At 45.7% G+C, this 19,229-nt stretch overlaps 1 protein-coding gene across 4 annotated transcripts in view; it reads left to right on the top strand.

The window, feature by feature from the left end:
- WDPCP (WD repeat containing planar cell polarity effector) overlaps nucleotides 1-19,229 on the top strand; it is a 470,287-nt gene that overhangs the window by 230,381 nt on the left and 220,677 nt on the right. For all 4 annotated transcript variants that reach the window (XM_089671996.1, XM_089671995.1, XM_089671997.1 and 1 more), the window contains one exon: nucleotides 17,911-18,511. In XM_089671996.1, coding sequence (XP_089528122.1) covers nucleotides 17,911-18,511 — 601 coding nt within the window. The remainder of the gene's footprint in view (nucleotides 1-17,910; nucleotides 18,512-19,229) is intronic.

The raw sequence follows: 19,229 nt of genomic DNA, 5'->3' as shown, positions 1-19,229 counted from the left end.
AGGAAGGTTGCAGGTGCACTGTGCAGCACATCAATGTGAAAACAGTACAGTAAGGGTCATTTATATTTGTAGTTTGGGGGGGGGGGGGTAAAATCCCATAGTTATGATGTGTTTTTACCACCCACCACTCCAACCTCATTGCAGCTGCAGTGACCAGAAGTGTGTCACAGCCACCTAATTCAAACCTATGGTCGCAGTAGAACAGCAATTATAGGCTTAAATCAGGTGTGAGGAGGCGACACTGCGCCTGCTGATCTTTGACTTCTCCCATGTTGTTCAGGTAGATCTCCAACTCTTTATGGTTTCCTGCCCCTGCACTAGGTTCAGTCTCTGAGGCACTGACATGAAAAAAGTATGGAAACCAAGAGTTCTGACTTTGTTGACTTATATGCTTGTTCTAGCTCAGTGATTAAGAAAGTATTGGAGCCACAGACAGCCAAGGAACTTGCATTCTTGGAGGAAAGTTAGTAATGACAGATCCCCATGTTAATCTCAGTACAGGTTTCCTTTAGTGCCCATACACTTTTCTGTTCTGACTCAATGCACTAAGGCAGCACATTTATTTTGAATGAACCCTCAGCATACAAAATAACAGACTGGAACTTTTTTGACAGCACAGCACAGAAGCATTTGTTTTTACTGTGTATGTGCATTGGCATGCTGTTAAGAATAAATGGCCATGCACCCCAACATTCATATACAGCAGGTTACCCTGTGTGTTGCCCACTAGGTGCGGTAGTGTACACTAGGTGCAAAGTTGTTTATCCAGCCAAAAGCAAAACAGTACAATGTGTAGGTTTATTTTTTGGTAAATTTGCACATCCCAGAGTTATTATATTTTTTTTAATCCTTTCTCCGTCTGGCAGCATAACTGTTCATGAACCATGTTACCACTTATTAGCTTTTTAAGTTGCAAAAAGCAAAAAAAAAAAGCAAGAGAATTGTCTGACAGCATGATATATTTATATATATATATATAATTGTCTGACAGCATTAAAATACCAGTATTCTATCTGGAATTGTATTTTGAATACTCACCTTTCTTATTTTTCTCCTTAAATGCATTAAATAGTTTATTAGGTTATTTATTATATTTCCAGAATTAATATTAGGGTTTTTCCAGTAACATGTTTTGCAGTACAGTGAAAGGTGCAATTAAGTCTATGAGAAAAGTATGATTTAAGATGTGCCTGGGTTTCTTAAACATTGGCTTGCAGCCATTAAATGTACAAATCTCAAAGCCTTTTCTATGATTTATCTATCTCTTCACAACTTTTGCAGCAACAATACTACTCAATGTCTTAATTTATCAAAAATGACTAAAATACATGGTACCATTGTATATAGAGATGAGCGAATTATTCAAAAATTCGATTCGGCGAATTCGGAATAAATTCGATTCGAGTCGAATATATTCGCTGCGAATTTAACTTATAAAAAGGGTGTTTCTAGGCTTCAGAGAGCCTTTATATTAGTGCAGAACACTGTACCTTTAATTTAAATGCCCTTGGAGTCTGCTGGGGAAGAGAAATAATACTGTCAGTCAGTATGACATGCAGATGAGTGCCGTCGATCTTAGAATCACCGCACACTTCACTCATTTGGGCAGTCACTGGGCCAAAACCAGAGTGTGGAGCCACAGTGTGGCGATGGAGGCAGCAGCAATGGGAGGCCATACAGCACCCTATGAAAAAATGGAACCCACCAGTAGTGTGAGGAGACCTGAAAGTGGCACATGGCAGAGTGTGGCGATGGAGACAGCAGCAATGGGAGGCCGTACAGGGACCCATGAGACACTCTGGACCTGGCAGCAGCATGAGGAGTCGGTACAGGGGCCCATGACAGATTACGGGCCTGGCAGCAGCATGAGGAGTCGGTACGGGGGCCCATGGCAGATTACGGGCCTGGCAGCAGCAATGGGAGGCCCGTAATCTGCCAGCACCCTATGACAAAATGGAACCCACCAGCAGTGTGAGGAGACCTGAAAGTGGCACATGGCAGAGTGTGGCGATGGAGACAGCAGCAATGGGAGGCCGAACAGGGACCCATGACACACTCTGGACCTGGCAGCAGCATGAGGAGGCGGTACAGGGGCCCATGACAGATTACGGGCCTGGCAGCAGCATGAGGAGTCGGTACGGGGGCCCATGGCAGATTACGGGCCTGGCAGCAGCAATGGGAGGCCGTACAGGGACCCATGACACACTCTGGACCTGGCAGCAGCATGAGGAGGTGGTACAGGGGCCCATGACATATTACGGGCCTAGCAGCAGCATGAGGAGTCGGTACGGGGGCCCATGGCAGATTACGGGCCTGGCAGCAGCAATGGGAGGCCCGTAATCTGCCAGCACCCTATGACAAAATGGAACCCACCAGCAGTGTGAGGAGACCTGAAAGTGGCACATGGCAGAGTGTGGCGATGGAGACAGCAGCAATGGGAGGCCGTACAGGGACCGATGACACACTCTGGACCTGGCAGCAGCAAGAGGAGGCGGTACAGGGGCCCATGGCAGAGTGGCGAAGTGTAAGCAGCTTAAATTGAAGGCCATACAGAGGCCTATGTTAAAAATAATAACATGTTTGGGGCATGATTCATGGCGGATTTAGTCAGTTGTGTCAGGAACTGGTGGTTTGAAATCCAGACTAATCCACGCCTGATTCATTTTCACAAACGTGAGTCTCTCCACACTTTGGGTGGACAGTCGTGTCCTCCGCGGAGTTACAATACCTCCTGCCGCACTAAACACGCGCTCCGATGCCACGCTACTGGCCGGGCATGACAGCCTTTCAAGGGCAAATTCAGCTAGTTGGGGCCAAAGGTCAAGTTTCGTTGCCCAGTAGTCAAGGGGATTGTCTACCTCGGTTGGCAGGGTGCTGTCCAAGTAGGCCCAAGCCTGTTGTTTGAGGTCCTGCTCCAGGTCCACCTGATGCTGCTGCTGCTGCTGCGGCTGGTTAGTAGTTTCCTCACTGCGCTGGTGACGAAAGCTACTCATCATCGACTGCAGACTGAGGCAGCCGCTGCTGGTGGAGCTGCCACTGCTCCTACCACCCCACCCCTCCCCTGCTGCCATGGCAGCGGAACGCGAGCGCACAGGGCCCACAGTGTCTGAGGATGGACGTTGGCGCAGAAAGGCAGAGACCAACTGACTACATAGGTGGTTTTTATAGTACGTTATTTTGGCCTCCCTCTCAGCAGGTGTGAAAAAGGCCACCATTTTTGAACGGTAGCGAGGGTCCAACAAGGTGGACAGCCAAAAGTCATCCCTCTGTCTGATGGTTATTATTCGGCTGTCGCTACGCAAGCAACCGAGCATGCTATGGGCCATTTGTGCCAAGGAATGCGAGGGACTCCCTGCCTCCATCTCCACAGCATACTGCCACGGTGCGTCTGGGTCCTCTGTCTCCTCCTCCTCCTCTACCAGATGCTCCTGCTCCTCCACTCCTGTCCGCTGAGTGGAAAAACCACCCATTTCACTCAATAATTCCTGAGCACCAATGTCCTCCTCTACCTCCTCCTCTTCTTCCTGTCCTGCCCCCACAGGGGTCATGTGGCGTTGAGATCTGTGCGCCACGTCTACCGCACCCTGACCAGCCATTGTTAACAGCATTTGTTCCAGGACGTGCAACAGAGGAATGACGTCGTTCATCCCATAGTCCTGCCGACTCACGAATAGCGTGGCCTTCTCAAAGGGCCTGAGCAAGCGGCAGGTGTCACGCATGAGCTGCCAATGGCTGACATCTAAGTTACACAGGGGAGTACCTTTATCCGCTTGTAACATCAGGAAATCGGTGATGGCCTTTCGCTGTTCGTAAAGGCGGTCTAACATATGTAGGGTTGAATTCCACCTTGTTGCAACGTCGCAGATCAGGCGATGCTGTGGAATTCCGTTCTGCCGCTGCAGCTCAAGGAGGGTGTGCTTTGCGGTGTAGGAATGGCTGAAATGCATGCAAAGTTTACGTGACATTTTAAGGATGTCTTGCAGTGGGATGGTGGATTTTAGGAACCGCTTGACAACCAGATTGAACACGTGAGCCATGCATGGCGCATGGCACAACCTTCCTTGACGCAGAGCAGACACCATGTTCTTTCCGTTGTCGGTCAACATGGTTCCGATTTTCAGTTTGCGCGGAGACAGCCATCTGTCGATTTCTCTGTTCATTACACTCAGAAGTTCCTCCCCTGTGTGACTACGTTCGCCAAGGCATACCAGGTGCAGCACAGCGTGACACCGTTGCGCCCTGCACATGTGATATGCCGGTCGGGTAATGGGACTTGGCACGGGGGTGGCGGCTGAGGACACGGCGGAAGAAGAGGTGGTAGAGGCGGACATCTTTGCTGGACCAAGGACGTGCAAACGTGGAGGCAAAAGCGGCGTGACCTGTCCAAGTTGCTGGTGCGGCTGTGCCGGCACCACGTTCACCCAGTGGGCCGTAAATGACATGTACTGTCCCTGACCGTAGTTACAGCTCCACACGTCGGCGCTGCCGTGCACTTTGGCAGAGACCGACATGCTCAAAGACTGGCCCACCATCTCTTCTACATGTGAATGCAGGGCTGGCACTGCCTTTTTGGCGAAGAAATGACGGCTTGGCACTCTCCACCGCAGCTCGGCACAAGCCATCATTTCTCGGAAAGGTGCTGAGTCCACCACTTGGAAAGGGAGGGACTGCAGCACCAGCAACTTGGACAGGAGGACGTTCAGCTTCTGCACCGTCGGGTGCGTGCTCGCAAACTTTTGTCTCTTGGAAACGGATTCCAAGAAAGACTGCTGACGGAATCCGTGAAGAGGAGTAGCAGGAGAAGGAGCATCTGAACGAGCGGAAGATGCCAACGAGCGACAACTCCCCTCAGCAGAGGTGTTGGAGCCTTGACTGGCTGATAGAGGGCGATTGACGTCGGGTGACGGAGCAAGTAACGGAGCGGGTGATGGAGCTGGGGCAGGCAGAACCGCCGTATCTTTATCACGGTTTTCCCAGGCCACCGAATGGCGACGCTGCATATGCTGACGCAACGCTGTAGTCCCAACATGGGCCCCCTGGCCACGCTTGACTTTCTGGCCACATAGTCGACATACGGCTACGTTTACTTCCTCGGGCGGCTTGACGAAAAATTGCCACACCGCCGAGTAGGAAACTTTGCCCCCGCTACTCCTCATTGGCTGACTTCTACTTCCTCCGTGCACACCGGCACCACTACTGGCCGTGGTGGTAGGCTGCAGTGGAGCTGGTGCTCTACTCCGTGGCCGTTTGGCTCCACTGACACTGCTGCGACCCTGCTGCCTCCTGGGCAACCCACCGACTGTTTTGCTCGCTGCCAAGCTGGCACCCTCTTCTCCTGATGATGCGGAAGCAATAGCCTGATGACGACGAGGCTGCCAAGTGCGATCAGCCTCATCATCATCAATTAGGGTCTCCGCCTCACTACTAGCCCCCTCGGCTGCGTGTGGGTCAGGAGACAGACCTGTCTCTAGACCGGCTACCGAGCCACTCTCCTCGCCAGTACTTCTTCGCCTGGCTGCTGAAGAGGCGGATGTCTCCCCCCGTTCCTGACCGCCCTCTGTTAGCTCTTCCTCACTGTACAGTGGGGCTGAGCCCACAGCATGCGATACTTCGCTTGGTGAGGGAACACCAAAGGACAGGGGCAGGTAGAGGACACGTGATTTCAGTGGGCTTGCTCCCGGGCCATGCCAACTAACGGTTGTGTCTGATGTACCCACCGACCGTTGGCTGTAGGTGTCAGAGGTGACCTGGGAAGAGGAAGACGACCGAGCCAACCAATCGATGATGGCAGGGTTGTCGGTGGAGACACGACCGCTGGATGACACCGGGAGCACTGGCCTCTGGCTGCGACTAGTGCTGCCTCGACCCCTTCCTCTGCTGCCACGTCTGCTCGCTCCTGAAACATTGCCTCCTCTGCCACTCCTCTGCGTGTTGTCTGACATACTCTTTAATTCAACGATTCTGTGTCCCTGAGTAACGATTCTGTGTCCCTGAGTAACAATTCTGTGTCCCTGAGTAACAATTCTGTGTCCCTCAGTAACGATTCTGTGTCCCTCAGTAACGATTCTGTGTCCCTGAGTAACGATTCTGTGTCCCTGAGTAACAATTCTGTGTCTCTGAGTAACAATTCTGTGTCCCTGAGTAATGATTCTGTGTCCCTCAGTAACAATTCTGTGTCCCTGAGTAACAATTCTGTGTCCCTGAGTAACAATTCTGTGTCTTTCCCTGAGTAACAATTCTGTGTCTTTCCCTGAGTAACAATTATGTGTCTTTCCCTGAGTAACAATTCTGTGTCCCTGAGTAACAATTCTGTGTCCCTCAGTAACAATTCTGTGTCCCTCAGTAACAATTCTGTGTCCCTGAGTAACAATTCTGTTTCCCTGAGTAACAATTCTGTGTCTGTCCCTGAGTAACAATTCTGTGTCCCTGAATAACAATTCTGTGTCCCTGAGTAACAATTCTGTGTCCCTGAGTAACAATTCTGTGTCCCTGAGTAACGATTCTGTGTCCCTCAGTAACGATTCTGTGTCCCTGAGTAACAATTCTGTGTCTTTCCCTGAGTAACAATTCTGTGTCTTTCCCTGAGTAACAATTATGTGTCTTTCCCTGAGTAACAATTCTGTGTCCCTGAGTAACAATTCTGTGTCCCTCAGTAACAATTCTGTGTCCCTCAGTAACAATTCTGTGTCCCTGAGTAACAATTCTGTTTCCCTGAGTAACAATTCTGTGTCTGTCCCTGAGTAACAATTCTGTGTCCCTGAATAACAATTCTGTGTCCCTGAGTAACAATTCTGTGTCCCTGAGTAACAATTCTGTGTCCCTGAGTAACGATTCTGTGTCCCTCAGTAACGATTCTGTGTCCCTCAGTAACAATTCTGTGTCCCTGAGTAACAATTCTGTGTCCCTGAGTAACGATTCTGTGTCCCTGAGTAACGATTCTGTGTCCCTGAGTAACGATTCTGTGTCCCTGAGTAACGATTCTGTGTCCCTGAGTAACGATTCTGTGTCCCTGAGTAACGATTCTGTGTCCCTGAGTAACGATTCTGTGTCCCTCAGTAACGATTCTGTGTCCCTGAGTAACAATTCTGTGTCCCTGAGTAACAATTCTGTGTCCCTAAGTAACGATTCTGTGTCCCTCAGTAACAATTCTGTGTCCCTGAGTAACAATTCTGTGTCTGTCCCTGAGTAACGATTCTGTGTCCCTGAGTAACAATTCTGTGTCCCTGAGTAACAATTCTGTGTCCCTGAGTAACGATTCTGTGTCCCTAAGTAACGATTCTGTGGCCCTAAAGTCTCTGTGGCCCTAACTCTGTCCCTAATACACAGAGGTCTGTCTCTCTTGAATGACCGGAGGCTAATGGAGAATTCTAAGATGGCCGCGATTTATAGCTCCACCATTACACAGTGCTGGCTGGCTGGCTGCTGATTGGCTAATGCGATCACATGCATTATGGGTCAGCACGCCTTGTCTGCGTGCCTTCCCAGAGATCCCCGCTCCGTCGCCACACATGTCGCCGCCATTTTTGGGAAAATTCGATTCGTGCATCCGAAGTTTGCTAATTTTCGGATTCGGCGCAAATCGAATATTTCCTAATCTTCGAAACGAATTCCACTTCGTCATGTTCGATTCGCTCATCTCTAATTGTATAGTTAGAATGCACTGTATAGCTATTTTGAATCTGAGCTTTGTGCTTTGCCAGAAACTCAATAAATGCTATTTCCTGATACTGAGCTGTTTGTGATTTATGAACGTTTTTGCTGAGCTTTTCTCTCTTTCATTCCCCGTTTCCCACCATTTTCTGATTTTTCTTATCTGTTTATTAATAATTGCATTTGAAATAAATAATTCCCTTATGTGAAGGAAAATAGTAAATCTTTAGAGATGTTATAAAACTATATGCTGAATCTGCATGTAGGTGAAACCAAAAACAACTGCTGGCACCAAAATTGTGATGCTCAATTTTGAGAAAATATATACAGAACGCAGTGCTAAAAATATTATAAACCCAAACAAAATAATAAAATTGCAATTAATCCATACACAGAAAAAATAATATCAATGTATATGCAAATAATGTTGAACCAAATAAATAAGTGAATAGAATCCACAACATGCACAATACGTCCTTAGACTTATTATTAAATTTATACAGTCATGGCCGAAATTGTTGGCACCCTTGATATTTTTCCTGAAAATCAAGTATTTCACACAAAAAAGGTATTGCATTAACACATGTTTTGCTATACACATGTTTATTCCCTTTGTATGTATTGGAACAAATATAAAACAGAGGCAGAAAAGCAAATATGACATAATGTCACACAAAACCCCAAAAATGGGCTGGACAAAAGTATTGGCACCCTTAACTTAATATTTGGTTGCACACCCTTTGGAAAACATAACTGAAATCAGTCGCTTCCTATAACCATCAATAAGCTTCTGACACCTCTCACCCGGAATTTTGGACCACTCTTCCTTTGCAAACAGCTCCAGGTCTCTCTTATTGGAAGGACACCTTTTCCCAACAGCAATTTTAAGATCTCTCCACAGGTGTTCAATGGGATTTAGATCTGGGCTCATTGCTGGCCACTTCAGAACTCTCCAGCGCTTCTTTGCCATCCATTTCTGAGTGCTTTTTGACGTATGTTTGGGGTCATTGTCCTGCTGGAAGACCCAGGATCTTGGACGCAAACCCAGCTTTCTGACACTGGGCCCTACAGTGCGACCCAAAATCCTTTGGTAATCCTCAGATTTCATGATGCCTTGCACACAGTCAAGGCACCCAGTGCCAGAGGCAGCAAAACAACCCCAAAACATCATTGAACCTCCACCATATTTTACCGTAGGTACTGTGTTTTGTTCTTTGTAGGCCTCATTCCGTTTTCGGTAAACAGTAGAATGATGTGCTTTACCGAAAAGCTCTATCTTGGTCTCATCTGTCCACAAGACGTTTTCCCAGAAGGCTTTTGGCTTACTCAAGTACATTTTGGCAAACTGTAGTCTTGCTTTTTTATGTCTCTGTGTCAGCAGTGGGGTCCTCCTGGGTCTCCTGCCATAGCGTTTCATTTCATTTAAATGTCGACGGATAGTTCGCGCTGACACTGATGCTCCCTGAGCCTGCAGGACAGCTTGAATGTCTTTGGAACATGTTTGGGGCTGCTTATCCACCATCCGGACTATTCTGCGTTGCAATCTTTCATCAATTTTCCTCATCCGTCCACGACCAGGGAGATTAGCTACAGTGCCATGGGTTGCAAACTTCTTGATAATGTTGCGCACTGTGGACAAAGGCAAATCTAGTTCTCTGGAGATGGACTTGTAACCTTGAGATTGTTGATATTTTGCCACAATTTTGGTTCTCAGGTCCTCAGACAGTTCTCGTCTCCTCTTTCTGTTGTCCATGCTTAGTGTGGCACAGACAGACACACAATGCAAAGGTTAAGTGAACGTCTCTCCTTTTTATCTGCTTTCAGGTGTGATTTCTATATTGCCCACACCTGTTACTTGCCCCAGGTGAGTTTACAGGAGCATCACATGCTTGTAACATTCTTATTTATCCGCAGTTGTGAAAGGGTGCCAATACTTTTGTCCAGCCCATTTTTGGAGGTTTGTGTGACATTATGTCGAATTTGCTTTCTTTCCTCCCTTTTTTTGTTTTGTCCCAATACACACAAAGGGAATAAACATGTGTATAGCAAAACATGTGTTAATGCAATACGTTTCGTGAGAAATACATGATTTCCTGGAGAAATATCAAGGGTGCCAACAATTTCGGCCATGACTGTATAGTCTTCCAAGATGACAAGCCACACTGCTTACAGGAAAGAAATGACCCTCTATTAATCAGTGGTCAAAATGCACGTAATCCCAGTAGGCTGGACTGCTTGAACATCAATAAAAAGGTTCCATTATGTCTCAGCAGTAATCCAAATGGTTGAAGGATAGTGCAAACAAAAAAAAATACCATTTGATAAAATAATAGGTGAGTGTGCACACTCATATGTGAAATGAACCAAACAGATTAGATAATTCTTGACCAATGGGTTATACTCCACCTCCAGGTGATTTAGTCCTGGCAAAAGCAAACTCAGCCCTACATAACCCCCTCCCCCACAGTCCCAGCATGCCTTCAGTGTGAAAGATGGGTCTCTCTGTGCTCTGAGATATTTTTTTCCCTTTTCTACTGGAATTTATCTGATCTTCTAACAAGTCTCTTTTTGGTGTCCAGTTTGCCTAGGCATACGTCTAAATCAGTTACCTCTTGGCTTATCTCTTCTTTGAGAGACTGTACCCTTGCCTTGCAGGTGAGCAGGGACAGCCTGTAAGGTGGCTCTCTGGCACTGGATTCCAGGGAAGTGCTAACCTTGACATGCAGTTATAACACATGAGAGGACTTGTAACTTGATATACAGGTCCAGGACAGAAGTCTAGTGCTGCGGACCCCAGATAATAAAGACCCTTGTGGGGGTATCCCTAGCTGGATCAGTTGTAGATTGAGTTGGGTTTCTAGGACCTTCAGCTCTGCGAATTAAAATTTCTAATGGTAAGTGCCGCTGCCAGGAAACCCAGTGTGCTGTTGCTCTTGCCCTTTGCAGTGCAAGGGATTAGCAACCATGATTTGGAAATTGCAAGCTTCAGTCCCCTTTCTCAAGCTGCAGGAGGAGAATTCCACCGGGCGCCATTTTAGATTTATTAATGGTGCCTTTTGAGGTAAAGTCCCTTACCCTTTTATGGGCAGGTCCTTTGGCTTGCATGGACAGGTGTGGCAAGGGGACCGTTTTGCCCATGCCTAGGTCCAGACCATACTGTACATGAGCTCCTCTTCTTACGGGGGACAATCTTTTGTTCCAGGCATCTGACTGCTTAGGACACCTATCTGCAGCACTCCCTTCAAGATATTGTACAGGCCTGGTTTGTACTGCTGGGCTCCATGGACCTCAGGAGGTGTGTCATAAAAAGGTCTTCCACTCCTTCTTTTTTCATTGGTCTAGGTCCTAAGTACCCCTTGGGGATAGTATCTTGTGGCACATGACAGACCTTACACACAAGGTGGTAGAGACTGCCGGCTCTGCCAGCACTCATATGCATATGATGGAAGGAGTATTGCCGTTCCCACAGTGAGCTCTGCCAACATTAGTCCTCTTTTTGGCACTCATAGAGGGTCATTGTCACCTTCAGGGTTTTCCCTTACTCACTCATCCTCCTCTGTTTCACTTGTATCCAAGGAGGTCTTTTCTGCTGCTATGTCCATCATGAAGTAGGTAGCTAATATCCAGATGGATATGAGCCTTAGGAACCTCAAACTCTCTTGTTTGCCTTCCTGGCCAGATATTTTCTGCAATTATCCTATATCTACTTTACAGGATTCAGAGGAAATACAGGATGACTAATCAGGAGAGGCAGTTTTTTCCTCATCCTTTGAATTCTTGCAGGAGGATGTTCAGTCTTCTAGCCTACCTCCAGACCTCAAACCTACTGTTGGGACCATCACTGATGTAGTGAGGATCACAGCAGCAGAAATTGCAGCAATTTCTACTTTGTTCCCCCAAAACGGCCTGCACAGAAATATCCCCTGGAAATGGAATTCTGCAAGCAATGAAAGGCTCATGTAGTAGATCTGGCTGTTTTGTATCTGACCAAGCCCCTTACGGGTCCTGAGGATGATGTTCCTGTATTTGGGACCCTTCAGATACGAGGATTGAATCACTCATTAACGATCCTTTTCTCTAAAAGGTGTGGCTATGCATCCTTCAGTTGCTTCAATGGGGGTCTGCCAGGCTCTGCTGGTCTGGGACATGTGCATGGCAAATGACCTTGGGGCAGATTCTCCTATGCTACAGCACCTGGTGCTATCTCTAGTGGACCTAGGCTTCTGTGTGGAGAACCTGGGATATGCTCTCTGACAGTTTTCCTGACTGGGTCTTATATCTGTCCATGAGACATATCTCAAATGTTGATCACCAAAGCTCTCCTGCATAAAAACAGCAAGAATGAATGCTCTTCACAGATAAATGTCTGTGCAGCAATATTTTGGTTACTATTATCCACAAAATAAATGTTGAGGAGAGTACCCATTTGCTGCTAAAGAAGAAGATTAAGCCAGTTGGACCAAAGTCTTCTTTGACTGGGACTAAGAAGAGTTCCTTTTGTCCCTTCCAGCCCTCTGGCACTAAGCCCAGGCCCAAGTTAGGGTACCTTTATTGGCCCTTGCGACTGTCTAGGCCCAGGTTTTCCTGAACATGTGAGTCCATCATATTGTATCCAGGGGCTACAAGCTGGAGTTTTGTGCTTTGCCTCCCCTGTGCAGAAAAGGAGCCCTAGGCTCTAGTGTTTCTTCTTTCACAAGGGGTCATTACCCCTGTTCCAGAAGTGGTAGGGTTTCATGGGTTGTATTGCTACTTGTTTAGTGGTCATTTTCCTGGGAACATCTTCTGACCCCTCTATCCACAGTGCAGAATCTGTGGTCCATGACCCATCCCTCAGTTCCTTTGATATGAGGGTACTGAGCTTAATGGTGGCCTCCAATCTCATTTTCCCATTTCCACTCCAGATAGTTGCAACTCAGCATTCTGAAAGCATGGAACAGACAAGCTCAGTCTATAGATTCAGAACCTGTGTGGCTGACCTGCAAGACCAGGATGGCATTGGAGTGCTGGGTTTTCATTCTAGTGCTGGAATTGGGGAAGTATTTTTTCCCAATGGTCTGGAAGGAATTGACACCAGATGCCAGTCTGTTGGGTTGGGTAGAAGTCCTCGCTTCTCTATCAATTCAGGAGATTTGTTTATAAGAGGACCTTGCATTTACGGTGATTCGATTCAGCGCTGGAACCCCCCATTTCAGGGTCTCCCAATCGGGTTACAGTCTGACAATGTCACTGTTGTTGGCACATCAAGGTGGCACCAGAAGTCAAAGAAGCAGAACTCATTCTGAACTTCTTATTCCAGGCCCTTTCTGCTTTTCACATTTCAGGCATGAAAAAAATGGCAAGCGAACTGGATCACATCTGGATCCTGGAGAATGGTCTCTTCAACATGAGCTGTTTCAGACATTCTGTCACAGATTGGGGGCACCAGACCTGTCCCTTCTGGAGTCCAGGTTCAACAAAAACTGAACAAACTTTTTGCCAGAACCAAGTATCCTTCAGCCTGTGTAGTAGATTCCTCCATGGTATAAGGTCAACTTCCTTTTTGCCTTTCCCCCTCAAACTTCTGCTTTATCTGCTCCGGTGGATAGGATAGAAAGCATTCCATTGATTCTCATTATAATTTGTTGGTCCAGGCAGATATGCTTAATTTTCTGGACGATTCTCCCTGGACCTTCCTGGATGGTCAGTTTCAGATATCCCTACCCTTTTGAGCCAGGAAGTCATCTTCTTGTAAAGTTTTCTCCCACACTTGAAAAATGTTCTTTGCTTAGTGTGAGAGGATAAAGTTTCGCCCAAGAATGTGCTCTTGGAAACAAATTTTTTCCTTTCTTCAGTCCGGACTAGACAAATTTTTGACCTTGAACACCTTTAAGGGTCAGATCTTGGCCTAGGCTGTTCTCTTTCAGAGACCCATTGTTTAATATTCTTGGTAAGAGCTTATGTTCAGTTAGTGCCTCCTATGCCTCTTCCGTTTGCTCTGTGGGACCATAAGCTGGTTTTGTTCTTCAGAAACAACCATTTGAACCTGTCAGGGATATTTCTCTTCCTGTTCTCTTTGTAAGGTTGCCATTCTCATAGATCAGGATCTTCCCAAGGTTGGCAACCTTATCTTGTATGGATGCATTCTTGTGCTTTACAAGAATAAAGTTGTATTGATTCTTCAGGCATCCTTTTTGTCCAATGTGGTTTCCTCCTTCCACCTTAACTATTATTGTTAATATTGTTATTATTTTACAGGATTTATATAGCTCCAACAGTTTGCGCAGCACTTTACAACATGAGGACAGACAGTACAGTTACAATACAGTTCAATACAGGTTGGAATCAGAGGGCCCTGCTCATTAGAGCTTACAATCTAAAATGGAGGGTCAAGTGATACCAAGGGTAATAACTGTTGTGGATGAGCTGATGGAGAAAGGGAAAATACAGTTGTTAGGCGGAGGCAGGATAGTCTTCTCTGAACAGAAAATTTTTTAGAGATTGTCTAAAAGTGGAGTTCTGTAGGATGGGAGAGGCTCGATAGAAGTTCTGGAGCTGTGCGTGGGAGGAGGCAACAAGGGAGGTAGAGAGCAGGAGGTCTTGAGAGAAATGAAGAGAATGATTTGGTTGATATTTTGAAACTAGGTTAGTAATGCAGCTGGGGAAGAGTTGTGGATAGCTGTGTAAGGTATTGTTAGTATTTTGAATGTAATTTGTTGGGTGAACGGAAGCCATTGAAGGGATTGGCAGAGAGGGGTAGCAGACACTGAACAGTTGTAAGGTGGATGAGTCTAACAGAAGCATTCTTAATGGACTGAAGGGGGGATAGCCTATGCAAAGATAATCCAGTGAAGGAGGGAGTAGTCGAGAGATAACTAGGGAGTGAATTAGAAGCTTTGTGGTGTAATTTTGGAGATGTTGCGGAGGTTGAGGCGTCAAGCTTTGCACAGTGATTGGATGTGAGGCCGAAAGGAGAGTTCAGTGTCCAGGATTACAACTGGCACCCTGGCATGTGGGGATGGGTTAATAGTTGCACCATTTATCTGGACAGAGAAGTCAGGGGAAGAGGCAAGTAGGGGCGGATATATTATGAGCTCGGTTTTGAATAGCTGGAATTTGAGGAAGTGGTGTGACATCCAGACTGATATGTCTATCCGTAAATTAGTGATGTATGAGGAGACTGATGTTGTGAGGTGAGGGATAGATTTGGGTATCGTCAGCATAGAAATGATATTGAAAACTAGGACAATGTTTTACCACCCTTCTGTCCTACTCCTGAGCATCCTAAGGAGCTTACCCTCCACTGTTTAGATGCTGTTCAAGTTACTTCTTGGCCAGAGCCTTCATTCGGCAGTCTTTTTCCCTGTAAGTACTTCTTGGGTGTTATTGCATTGGGCAGGCTGCTTCTCAGTCAACTATTGCTAAGTGAATTCATCAGCTCACTACTCAAGCCTATGACCTTAAGGGGAAGGTTCCCTCCTTTCTGGTCAAAGATCATTCTAGCATTGGTAATGTTGGGCCTTCCAGCTTTGAGTTTCTGAGGTCTGCAAGGCTGGCACTGGTGAAGTAGAAATAACAAAGGATTTGACCAGGCAGAAGCTTCAAAACAGCAGGCTTTTAATAACAGCTGATCTGGGAACAAGTACAGACTTGTTAGAAGAAAGAGTTACCCTCTGATGATGAGGGAACTAATGACTAATGGGGTAATATTTAAGAAGCAGCAGGAGAGGCAGAGGAAGTATGGATCCACAAAATGGGTGAAGCAGAAACAAGGAGATCCTTGCAAGGTCTTCATTTTGCAGTTTGCTCTTCTGCAAGCCATGTGTGACTACCAGTCAGAGGCAGCCTGAAATTATCTTTTACTACAGATATACAGCAATGGGGCTACAGAATAGTGTCTTGACTCAGTAACATGTCAGCTGTTTTCAGAAGGAATTCTAAGACAAATGGTGGATTTTTCAAGGTGATACTTAGGCATAATTACCATTTATAGATATACCCAATAAGACAGCAAATCTTAAGTTTTTTTTTAGTTCAGGTCCACCTTGAGTACATTCTAGCAGTATAATGTACATTGCCTGCTTAGCTTTTTACAATAAGTAAAATATGTAAAAATGTTACTGCTCTATTTCCATGTAAAGAGCGTAGTCCCACTCACCACTGCATGGCTATGTGACCTAAGGGATGCCCAAGACAGCTCAAATTGGTCATGTGATGTATGATATAGACACACTTCATCCTCTCCAGCCTTGGGCTATAGATATGTATCTGTGTCATAACAAGGCTGGTATACTATACTCCTAGAATGCAGACTGTTTGTGTGCCAAAAAGTGGCACTACCAACTTTGCCGAGTGTTTCTGTAAAATTAAATACATTGGATATTATTTATAGATAGATATAAGGTTATGTTATTTACAGTGGTTCTAAAGTCTGAAGGTTTTTTACCTTCATGCACTCTATGCATGAAGGTAACAAACCTTCTGTGTGTAGCAGCCCCCCTAACACTTACCAGAGCCCCTCTTGATCCAGCAATGTCCATGAGAACCTCGGTTCTCTTGGGACTCTTACTCCTGATTGGCTGAGGCATCTGTTTCGCTCCTACTGCTGTCAATCACAGCCAGTGAGCCAATCAGGAGAGGGAGGGGCGGGGCCGAGCCATGGCTCTGTGTGTGACTGGACATGCAGAGCAGGGACTCTGGAGCATGCCTGTTTGGGTGTCCCCCATAGCAAGGTGTTTGCTATGGGGGCACCCAATGGAACGGAGGGGCCAGGAACACCGGCGGGGGACCCCAGAAGAGGAGGAACCGGGCTGCTCAGTGCAAAACCACTGCACAGAGAAGGTAAGTATAACATGTTTTTACTTTTGAGGAAAAAAAACACCTTAGACTTTAATATCACTTTAAAGTGGAACTTTAGTTAGAAAATCCTGTTAGTCCTGATAGATCACTTCTGGCTGGCCCCTTTTACAGGTATAGCTACTGTATGTAAAACATTAAAAATAAGTGCCTGTACTGTTTATTAGCCAGTAATGCCCTGTCTCAACCTGCTCTACACATGCTCAGTTGTTCTCTATTCTCGGTACTGTGCCTAAAATCAAAGCCACTGGAGGTCGATTTGCTGACCACTTTTAGGTTTACTGTTGCTGAAAAAGAAAGAAAGCAACAAGAATGACACAGACTGTGCCAAGGGGACACAGATTAGGGAGGGAGAAAAGAAAAGCAGTCAGGGAGACACAAAAGAGTACAAGGATAGTGTCTCATCTCCCTGATATTCTCTCCTTTCTCCCTCATTGGCAGCCTGTGAATGTCAGCACTGTAAAGCTTCTGTCAGCCTTTCTTTCTAACTTTGCCAAGACATATAGTCAAGGCTGGAAATGTACATATTTTCATTGAAGAAAGTGAATTTTGAGACCAATGAGAGGGGGCGAGATTCCATTAAGGATGTGACTGCTCTGGGCTTCAACAAAATTGTAGCCTTCAGCAAGAAGAAACAGGAGCAATGCTGGAGGCAATTTACAGCACACACTCACTTGGTAGCATCATTTTTAGTGTGGAATCTATGTTCCTTTTTTAAAGAGCATTAATTTTTATCAAATTGTTTTGGGTAAAGTTCCGCTTTAATGTTTTCATGCAAGATCATCTTTGAATCAGTCCTCCTTCCCAGATCAAAATAAGGTTATGTGGCTGACTGGGTAGTAAAATGATCCAAGTGTCCAAGTGTCTTATGGAGAGGTAAGGTTTGCATTCCTTTGTTCATTCTTCTTAATTTAGATAACACTTAAACATACCACTGATCAGAAAGTTGTTTAGACCGTACATCAATGGACCAGCATAGGGGTTGATTTACTAAAACTGGAGAGTACAAAGTCTGGTGCAGCATCCCATAAAACTAACCAGGTTCCAAATTTTTTTCTCAAAGCTTAATCGAACAAGCTGAATATAGAGACTGATTGGCTACCATGCTCAGCTGCACCAGATTTTACACTCTCCAGTTTAAGTAAATCTACCCCTTATTGTCTTAGTGGATACTGTAGTTGTGCAACATAGTAGATAAGAGATTTCAAGCCTTCTTTCTGACCAAAGATGCTATCTGCTAGATGTTTAGGTATTCTCCATGTTTTTACCTGGGTTTTCTATGAGTCCCCAAGTTTCCTCCCAACATATAAAATCAGACTTATTACTTAGTATATATATGCATTGTACTTGCACTATGCATCCTTTATTTGGTGATCATTGCATAATTTTACATAAGATGTATTATTTTCTACCTGTCTTTTGTATTAGGTCTTGAGCTACATCCGCACTGAGGGAGATATTTTTGATGCTGGCTTCTATATGACTCAGCCTTACCAGGTGTATACAGTGGAACAGTCCACAAACTTAGAGAGTGAACCTATGGCTGATAGCTGTATTTATGAATGTTCCAGGAACAGACTCCAGTGTGTTTCTGTCACTAAAATTCCTCTCAGTTCCCGGGTAATTAGTTGTGGCAGAAATCTGTCTGAAGACAAGCTTGTTCTTGGGTGTGAAGATTCCTCAGTTATTCTGTATGAAGCACATCGAAGAGTGACCCTTCTCGCCCAGGCTGAACTTCTACCTGTTCTAATAAGATGGCATCCTACTGGATGTATATTTGTAGTGAGCAACAATCAAGGTGAGCTTCAAATCTTTGACATGGCAATATCATCAGTTAAGGTCCAGCTTGTTGCTGAAGACTTTGCCCCAAGAACTACTTTACAATGCAATAAACATTTTGAAGTGTCCAGCAGCCTGGTTGACATGAAGTGGGCTATCTCTGATAACATGAGTGATAGCACAGACATCCATAATCTTCTGTTCCTGAGATTTCATGGTGGACCATTAGGAGTGCTTCAGTTCAAGCTTGGTAAGTAATCCTAAAAATATTTTAATATAATCTTATAAAAGTTATTTTTTGAAATGTAGTGTTAGGCGCAGTAGACGCATTTCACATGAACACATGCTTAGTCATTAGTCAGAAATGACTAAGCACGTGTTCGCGTGAAATGCGTCTGCTGCTCCTCTGTCCTGTCTTGGAGCTGTCATGTTCTTATCATATTGCATGTAAAGGCTTCCAGTAAAGGATTTTATCCACCACATTGCCGTTTTGTGCAGCCAACCGTTCTGTTTTTCCATTGCATCTGTGATTACGGATCGGGCCAGCACCTGCGTGTCTATGGAGGGGTTATGCAGATTCGGCACTCACCTGGAGCGGATCTTTTGCTCTTAAAGTGCAAAATTTACACAGGGTCCCTCAGCTCTGAAAAGCAGAGGTGGAGGGGGGTATGGAAGGGAGCTGAAGTTACACTCTGCAGAGCTCAGTTAGGAAAGCTCTGAGAGCTGATTGGATGCAAGGGACACACACACCCCTTCACACAGCACACAGGAACAGAGCTGAGGCTCTCAATCACAGGCTTTGCACTCCCCTGTCACCATGTTTCTCTTGGTGCCAAGAAAACTTGTCAGAAGTGACTCATGCTGATAGCAGAGGAACAAGGCAGCAGAGAGAAATGATGCTTAGTGCTCTGGATTGAGACAAGTACACACTATAGAGGAAAGTACTTTGTTTATATTTCATGTCTGAA

The sequence above is a fragment of the Staurois parvus genome, unplaced genomic scaffold (assembly GCF_062004578.1).
Source record: "Staurois parvus isolate SC_StPar_1 unplaced genomic scaffold, SC_StPar_1.0 ptg000117l, whole genome shotgun sequence".
In the NCBI taxonomy this organism is placed as follows: Eukaryota; Metazoa; Chordata; class Amphibia; order Anura; family Ranidae; genus Staurois; species Staurois parvus.
This window is presented reverse-complemented; position numbering and strand designations above follow the sequence as displayed.